Source organism: Egretta garzetta, unplaced genomic scaffold, assembly GCF_000687185.1.
Source record: "Egretta garzetta isolate BGI_Z169 unplaced genomic scaffold, ASM68718v1 scaffold108, whole genome shotgun sequence".
Taxonomy (NCBI): domain Eukaryota; kingdom Metazoa; phylum Chordata; class Aves; order Pelecaniformes; family Ardeidae; genus Egretta; species Egretta garzetta.
In genome coordinates this window covers 1,540,827-1,550,090 of record NW_009260614.1, presented here as the reverse complement: position 1 = coordinate 1,550,090, position 9,264 = coordinate 1,540,827, and the positions used below count along the sequence as shown (strand labels likewise).

Below are 9,264 nucleotides of genomic sequence, written 5' to 3'. Positions count from 1 at the left end.
AAGGCACTCAAAATTTCTTTTTTGTGTATGTGTTCTGCTGTGCTATCAGTATCTTGAGGATTCAGGAAATCCTCATCTGGTGCAAACTCGGTTGTTTCTTAGTCATCTTCCTCCTGGGTATCTTTCTATAAAGAGAGGTATATTCTGATCGAGCCTCTCCAAAGCTCGAGCCTAGCCTAGACTGTTCCGCTCAGTGCTGTGTAGAGAAGAGCGCATCCTTGTGCTGGTGCCTGCAGACCTGGCAGGACTCCTGAGTGTCCACTTGTTATCTTCAGTGTCGACCGAGTTTTAAACATTGTCAGTTCTGACAACTTTTGAAGTGTGTTCTTAGCAGTATATTTTTGCCTTGTTTCTGAAGCCCTTTGTAGTTTGTGGTCCAAACTCCCTTGCTAAGAACTGAGGAACTGAGTGTGTGAACCAGGGAGTTGTGGCGGGCAGGAGGTGTTTTGATTTTGAGGCCCCATTACTTGTGTAGTTGGTGAGAATCCTGATGTTGGTCCTGGTCCCTTTTATCTGGATGTTCACTGGTTAAATAACTGGGGCTTATTCTGTGTTGAAGAGGAATTCAGGGACTGTTAGGCATTTTATTTGACAGATTCCCTGTTTTTGTTAGAAATGTTCTTTCTCCTACTAGCCTCCTCTTCCCAAATTCAGGAGAGGCACGGCCAACTTAACCCCCCTGCTGCCTCCAGGCTGATGGTGTTTCCAGAGCCTGGGATCCTGGAGGGTGCAGAACTCTCCAGAGGTGGCTTCTGTGCCTGTGCTCCCGTCAGGCTCCTACATGGTTTGTTACCTTCCTCATCCCTGAATCTGCAAGGCTGAGGCTTTCAGTAGCTGTCACTACCACATAATTCAGAGCAAGCTTATGACAGAAGAGTGGCTGTACACAATAAAACGTGACAGTTTTATTCCTCTGTGTAGCAGCCCAGGAGAAGCAAATTCCTCCAGTGTTAATACATGAACATCAAAACAGCTCTGCTGGGTCAGATCAAAGGTCCAGCTTGCCCAGTGTCTCCGGACAATAGCTGTAACCTGATCCATAGGGAAGAGCAAGAACAAGGCATGCAAACAGAACAGGGCATTCCTCCTTGTACTTTCCAACTACTTTCAACTTGAGGACTTGGAACGATACCATATATTTAATCTTAGGTTTCTCTTCTGTGGACTGAAGTCAGCCCTTGAAACCACGTCAATTTTAGCACATGGTACCCTTTGACCAAGCAGATACTTGGCTCGCAATCTGTTGCCCAAAGAGCTCCCTTTTGTTCCTGTTGAGCATGGCTGTTACTAGCTTCATGTGATGCTTCCTGGTTTCTGCCTCAGAAGAGACATTCAGCTGTCATCCCTGGCCGCTTTCTGCATGCCACTTGTGATTTTACAGATCTCATCACAGCCGCCTCGGTAGTCTTTTTTAACCCAACTGTACAGCCCTGCCATAGTTTCCTCTGTGTGGCAGCTGCTCTGCACCTCTGGTTAGCTTTGGGTTTGTTCTCAACTTTTTCCGTTTCTACTGTACCCTTTTTTGAAATGAAGAGTGCGTTGAAGTTGTGGGAACACTGTCCATTTTTATAGTGGCACAAAGATGTTTGCTGTTTTGTCCTATATTTCTTTCACAGTATTTCCTGGCATTTACTGGCTCTTGTGACAGCTCTTGAGCCTTGAACTGTCCTCCTCGTAGAACTAACAGTTTAGTAGAAACCTGCTTTGTTCTGATTTCCTAAAATATAGCACATTAAAGAGCAATTCTTTACAGGAAAAGAGTTAAAATATTCAATAATTCAGATCCAGCATTGTCCTCTCAGTCTCAGTGAATCCCTGTCCTAGGCTTTTACAGGTTTTGGCCTTTAACGGACGTATTTTATTCCACTCCTACTCATAAGAAATATTTTATTTTCTTCTTAAGTGGAAATGTTTTTATTGCTTCATCAAGGGGCATTTGCCTCCTGTTTTGTTCAGTCTGCTTGGCAGTATACCTCTCTGAAGGTTGAAACTCCTGCTTAATCCAGCAAACCCCATTCATGTGAGTTGTTAATTTTAGTACCTTAGCTTCTCATCATGGATCCATCTGGGTATAGGTATAGCCCAGTCTCTGTCTTGTAAGTCATGTAACCAGTGAGATGCAGCAGATTTGGCATTTTTCAGTAATTTAAGTGAAAAGGCAAAACTTTCACATCCATCAGCTTTGGTAGCTTTGTTTGATTCCCAACCAAATGATGGTTTGGACTCTGAAAGTGCAGGAGTGCTGGGCCTGAGCGAAGAGTCTGTCCACAGATGTGGTAAATCCATGGTCAGAAGCATGTTCACTTGAAAAACAAACAATAAAAAAAAGAGATAACCTGGGAACTAGATTTGTGGGAGCTAGGCTGATGCTATGAGGATGAAAATCTTATTATTGCCTTTTTTATATTAGATTACTGAAGAATTGGTGTGTAAGATCCTATAAACACAGTGATAAAAAAGAATCTGAAAGGGGTACTGTGCAGTATCGTTGCTCTTCAGTTTCCACGTGCACAACTGTAAGACTTAAAATTGGACACGGCATTGCAAGTACAGGTTCACCAGTGAGGGGGAAATGAAATTCCCTTGGTTTGCTGGCCACGCTCATCCCCATGCAGCCCAAGGCATCATTAGCCTTACCGGGCACTGCAGCATCTCTGGTGCTTTGGAAAAGAAGTGCTAGTCAGAGTTTCTCAATTTCTTTCAGCATGTAGGATAGTAATAATTTCTTAATGATGGCTATCCCAATATGCATTTGGGTTTTGTTTATCAAACAGTGCCGTTTGATTTCTACACCCCCTCTCTGATACTGCTTTTCAGTTCATGGCGTATCTATTCTTCTTCTTAAAAATAATGACATTCATAGAATTGTTTCTAGAGCAGTTGTCCTGTGGAGTATCCAAATTAGGATGCTTACTTGAGAAATATTCCCTTCTCTCACTAGTTGGTTAAGGCGGCTTACTCATTTTTCTAGGACTTACAATGTAAATGTCACCAGGAATGGAGAGGTTTAGATCATCACTCATGAAATTTGGATTCTAGCTAGTAGTGAAGCAGTCTTCCTTCCTTCTCTTTGTTTGTATGCTTAGGAGGGAGTTGTGGTTCAGATGTTAGACAGAAGGCATTCGCTAGCCAAATGGTTTTCACATGGCCTTGTTAATAGTACTAATGCAGCGCATAGAGCCAGCACGTTTCAAAACACAAATACTAGTGTAAGGTGGGTATCTAGCAAGTGCAGGAGGCGTGCCGGTAGGAACTAGTTCTCCCTGGAGTATTCAGTGACTGTATTCACACAGGCCATCTTGAATATTATTATACAACTGTGTCAAAGATTGTATATGTATTTCTGTTAATACGTGTACACATTGCCTTTTATATATTTAAGATTGAGTAGCAACAGACTCAAGGTGGAGACTGTGATTTTTGGAATTACTAATATTGTATTACCGAGTGTGACGACCTTTTGTCTTCTGTAAACTCACACATACCAGTTTTCACAAGCTTTTTTTTCCTTAATAGAAGGAAACGTTGCAGGCTCTGAACAATTGTTCATCTTTAGGATATTGGTTGATACGCTATTTGCAGAGATGAATATTCTAGAACAGGTGATAGTGAGAATGTGTTTCTGTCTAAAGGTAAACTCCAAGTGCTTAACTTTGGGCCTTTATTTCCTCAGTTGAATAGAAACATAACATTTTTTTTGTAACCTACAGATTTTTGCCACATGATTGTGGAAATGTGCCAGTTCAGTAAGTGGTTGCCTGCAAAATACATATGGAGCAGCAGCAGAGGGCTCCAAAAAGCAAGCAACACATTATAATTTAATGTCTTAACAATTGGGTGGGGTGAGATTTCCAACCAGAAATGTGCGGCTCGCATGTGTAGTTTTGCATCACACAGCTCTGTCAAGTTGTTTGAGCTAGATCTGTCATTACTAACACACGTGTGGATAACAACGAGTGCACCTGGAGTTCTTCTAGCTTATTTCTTATAGCTGGTTTGATAACTGAGGGCAAAGCTCAGACCATGAGGACATATACCCTAACTTTGTATATGCTAGATTTTTGATTTCATGTTTTGCTTAGTATGACATTTTGTAAGAGCTTGAGTTTCAATTTGGCAGCCTTAATTCTGAGTTAAAAACGCTTATTATGTAAACCAGTAAAGGCAGTGCTCAACACTTATTAGATGTCCTTTTGGACAGTTTTGTCCCTAAAGTGATTACAAGAAAATATTGATTGATCTTTGGTTTTATTTCTTTGTTTGTTTGTTTGTTTTTTAAGGAGAATACTAATGTTAAATGTGAATCCAGTATGTCAGAGACAGAAGAGAGACAATTTGCTTCTGGAACCGAGCCTGTGAACAAATCTGTAGAAGAGGCAGACTCCTCTGTAAAACCCAGATGCAGGAAAAGACAACACAGTTCACACAGCGGCAAGTCCCCTGGTAAGAAGAGATTCTACATTTTTTTAGAGATTACTGAGACAGCTACTCTGAGGCTATTGCAGAAAGGGGCGATCAGCATAGTGTAGTTATTGTCTGCAGTGCAAGTACTTCATTATACTTGTTCAACCTCTTAGTATATTTACCAACATGCTTCTATAGATACGCTTACGCTAATTACTCTTATGGTATAAATTATATCAGTAAATGAAACCTGAAGTTCTGGGAGTTGTGTCAGAAACCTGGATGTCACAATACTGAGATGAGGTCTACAGATATGTTTGCTGGAGGGTGACAGTGCTACAAAGGAAACGCTGAGTAATGAGGTGGTTATTGAAGTAACAGGGCAAAACCCCCCCAAACTGATAAAGTTAGTGTGGAAGTCCAACCCTTTTGTCTCAGATCACTAATTAAATTTTGTACCAGTCTGCTGATATGTATGCTGAGAAAAGCACGCAGCAGAACATCTGAGGCCAAACAGTTTACAAATCTAGTAACTAAAGGAAAAACCTAAATGTCCACAGCTTAGAGAGACGTAAGAGGACACAAAGAGTACTTTGGTTCCATTCTAGAGGAAAAGTTGGTGCAGCCTGCAAGTCTTGTAAGAAGCTATTTCCCTCACAGCTGTTGGTCGAAGAGCTGATTGTAAAGTTTGGAGAGCTGTTGCTCACTTCAAAGGGTAGTTTCTAGATTCCGGATAATGATGCTAGTTAATAATTCAGCTCATAACACCCATCAGTTTCAAACATTTAAGTACGGAATAAAATCTTTTTGTCAGGGAGCTGAGAAAAAAGGTTGGATGCCATCTTGAAAGAAGACAGGCTTTTGTTTAAAACACAGAATTGAGAGTTCTTGTTCAATTACTTCCTGGTATCACGGATAACTAGAAAACTTCTCAGCTTTCATATCTAAAGCAAAATATTTGCTTAATATGCCCGTTGTAAAGTTATGTACGGGAACATTTTGGAAAGCATTTCCATGGGATTGTTCCACAGAGATGAAACGCTGTTACGCTAATGCTAATTAGCAACAATTAGCATAGAGTCTACCTATCATCCAGGTCTGCATTTCCACTGTTGCACCTTTTAGGCTTGGTGTACGTGTAGAGGGTAGGGACAGGCAGCACACCTGAGCCAAACATGGTCAGGCTCACATTGGCCCAAAATAAATTGGGCACATGATCCAAGCCTCGAAGCTGGCATAGCCCATCACTTGCACCTCAGCTGTAAGCTTGAAGCGGGCAGGTTTAAATACAAGCTGCCTTCTGTTGCTCTGATTACATGGTTTTCTGTCAGCACCTCCTTTCCTCTGTGCGTCTTTGGAAACAACTTCTTCTGTAATCTTCCTGTGCTAAAATCATGAAAATTTCCACGTTTCTTCTCAAATTCTCCTGTGAAAGTGAGTGAATCCTGTCCATCTTCCTCTTTTCCTTTGGGCACTCATTTGCAAGTTTTCTGAGCCCACACTTTGATACGTATCCTGCTATAGAGAAGGCTTTTGCGCCACCTATTGCAGTAGGCTGCTGACATGGTTCACTTTCCTGTGCTATGTGGTGACACCAAGTTCTAGATATCACACAGCAAGAGCCAACGTAATGTGGTACCAAAGGCCACTGCAGTGAAGATGGAAGGAAAAGTCACTTCTGTGACTGGGAGCAGCTCTGGGCTGAAACCAAGGTGATATTCTGTACAAATAAGCCAAGAATCAAACCCTCCCATGTGGAGAAGGTGCTGCGTTCCTTTGAAGAACTAGGCCAGATTTCTTTGCCTTTCTGCAGCTACCCTGTAGCAAGAGAGACAGCTGCTGTCTTACTAAAATGCAGTCCCCAGGATTTCCCTCCATAGCTGCCACCCCGTCTCGGCAGCACCATAAATCACTGAAATGGGTAATCTGTGTTCTTTGAATGAAAAACAATATACTTAACCAGCTTTCTCAGCTAAATTGTAGTTTACCAGTTCTAAGAACATCCTGCCAACCAGGGTCCAGACGAAAGGTCTCTCTAGTTCATTGTCATGTTCCCAACAGCATCTTTGGCATTTTTGTACTATTAAGCAGAAAAGGCCTCGGTAAACTTTTCTTCAATTAATTTTTCTTTTTGAAGCCAGGCAAACATGTAGCATCCACTGTGGGTTTTGTAAGTTAATGTCATTAACATAGCTTAATTACACAGTGGCTGAAGAACCCCCTCTTTATTTTGAATGCAAGTGTTTGCTTTAACTGTATCTTTACTCCTCATGCACAAATTGTCTTTGTATCTGGCAATTTGGCAGACGGACCCTGTTTTCTTTGGTAGCAGCAGGAAAAGAAGAACTATTTGTGAGTCCTCCCAGGAGCACCAACTGAGGGTGCAGAACTTAATTCAGCATGAAGATACAGCATTGCAAATGAGTACAGGTTGTGTCACCTGTTCCCTTCCCACTCTTCTTTCTTGAGAGACACTGGGTATGGCTCTCCAGCTGCTGGCACGTTTACGATGCTGAGGTGTGAGGGATAGTTCACCTTTCAGGGACTGCTTTTTTCAGCCCCAGGCTCAATCTTAGGACATAGATTTGAAGGTGATGATGATGCATTTTCTTTCTCCGCTACGCTCTAGTTCAGATCATCTGTAAAATGGGATTTTTGGAATAAATTTATCTGCTCATGTTGACAGCATCCACACTGGCCACCAGCGTCCTTTTGGACCTCACAAACGATTGATAGGAACTCTGTAAATTCTTCACATATCTTTCCCCATCTCCTCTGCATTCTACTCCACAGGTACGCTCAGCTGGACGGGACCTAATATCTGTGGTTTGTGTTTCCTCTTCTAAAAGAGTACATAAGAAGGACCAGATTCTGATTGGAGAAATTTTCTGTTTGTATCCCTTCTTTCTGGAAGTAGGGATCTCAGAGTGGAGCAGGTGGCATTTGTTACTTTTGGATTTAAGCCTTTAAGCTGACACTGATTAAGGAAAAAGCTTGCTTTCTCAGTGGCTGGCCATGTATTTTTTGGGAGTGATCTGGTCCTTCAAATAATCTGGCAGCTTCCTCTAATTGTTTTGCTACAAGAACACAGACATAATACTGCGATGCTCCTGACTCATATGAATCCATCATTATCATTCTGCAGGGTGCCCTAGATATTTACCACCCGCTCCCATGCATCACAGTCGTGATGCTGTGCTTTCCGTCTCATCCACTGCAAGGTAAATAGATTTATAGGTGCAATTGCTAAGGGCAAGACTTCATTCAGGCAAGGTCTCCCATGCTATCGTATCTTCACTTGAACTATTTTCTACACCTTCCAGACAAAAGTAATTTAGTTTAGTTCCTAATAGGTCACAGTGAGATCTCCTACAAAGGTGTTAAGAGTTAATGTGGGGACGGGCCTGGCCCTGAACTCTTCAACATCTCCTGTCTGAAGCCCAAAGTGAAGTTGCTCTCGGGAGTTTGAACGGCAGCTTCTCACTCCAGCTCAGTTGCCATTACCTTTACTTCGTTGTATATTCCGTGAAGGACTTTCAAACGGCCTGTCCTGGCAGGATGTTTTGGATGAGTGGATGTTAGACACTGCCTCCTATCTTCAAGTGATTCAGAGTGGCATTGTTACTGCCCCCCTCATTCTCCATCCCTATGCATTTCCAAGATATGTTCCCAACAGAGTCTGCTTTGGCAGGAGGCGAATGTCAGAAAGTGCAGAACTGGTGCCCGTTGGGCAGGAACCTTGTGGTACAGAAGAACAAGGGCTGGAGTACTGTTCCTAAGGTGTGAATGTGCCAGTTCAGAGGTTAAAGTTCACACAGGTGACGTTTTCAGTGGTAATGCTGTTGAGACTTTATCAGGTGACTTGTTCACTTTCGTGACCTGCAAGATCTGGCCGTTGGCAGTATCTCCATTTTGCCGTGGATCAAGGTAATTTTCAAAAAAGGAGTCTCTTGTTTGTCCTGTCTGTGCCACCACAACTTTCCTCGAGGGTCTCAGCACCGCTGTGGCATGTTTTGAGGCAGTTGTGCCTCTGAGGGATAAACGAAGGTATAGGTCACAAGCAGAATGGTCATTTCAGTGGATCCTGCCTGGGTTTTATAGTCATTAACATTTGGCAGTTGGTATCCATGGTAGTGAGGGTAGTGAGCACATACAAATAATCTATCTTGAAGAATGGGAGCACTTTTCCTATCATTTATTTTGTTGATGTTTTATGTTTTAAGTTTTGCAAAATTAGAATAATTCCTCTTCTTTCAACAACAGGCCTCAAATTCTCAAGTTCCAGTCTGCCTTTCAGGCCATATGTCATAGTACCTGACAGAAGTACAACTGCTGCATACGCTGCCAGGCCTGATACTCACTCGGTATTCCTTTTTCTTCCTAGATCTCCATCTGCTGGTGGATGTAGCTTGCAAGCGGGGGTACTTTCCACAGGAAGAAACAAGAGAGTGAGAAGTGGGTGACAAGTATGTGAAAATGTGCAGCAGCTGCCAGCTGGGTTCCCTTCTCAAACTCCAGCGGCAGCGCTTTGCACACAGCAGGCACTTTGGATCATTTCAACTGTGTTTTGGAAAAGAAAAAAAAAAAAACCAAAAAACCCTCTATTTTTTTGCTTTCATATTAGCTTTGTAGGATATTAGGTGCTTGTTTTTTACACCTCTTCTGTTACATTTTCTACCTGTCCAGTTATAAAGCATCTAGTGGTCAGAGTATTTAATATGAAGTAATTACTTAGCTGCTTTTATTCTTTAGATATGGAAAGTTGGAACTTTATAGTAAACAGGAAACCTTAAAAACTTCCTCAAATCTTTCTTACTGGGAAGCCAACTGTTTTTAGTGCTTGATTTGGAATCTTTTTAT

The 9,264-nt window shown here is 42.1% G+C and overlaps 1 protein-coding gene across 1 annotated transcript in view; it reads left to right on the top strand.

Moving 5' to 3' along the window:
* HSF5 (heat shock transcription factor 5) overlaps positions 1-8,856 on the top strand; it is a 32,547-nt gene extending 23,691 nt beyond the window's left edge. Inside the window, exons 7-8 of the mRNA XM_009644965.1 lie at positions 4,281-4,443; positions 8,789-8,856. Of these exons, the coding sequence (XP_009643260.1) occupies positions 4,281-4,443; positions 8,789-8,856 (231 nt within the window). The remainder of the gene's footprint in view (positions 1-4,280; positions 4,444-8,788) is intronic.
* The last annotated feature ends 408 nt before the right edge of the window (positions 8,857-9,264 follow it).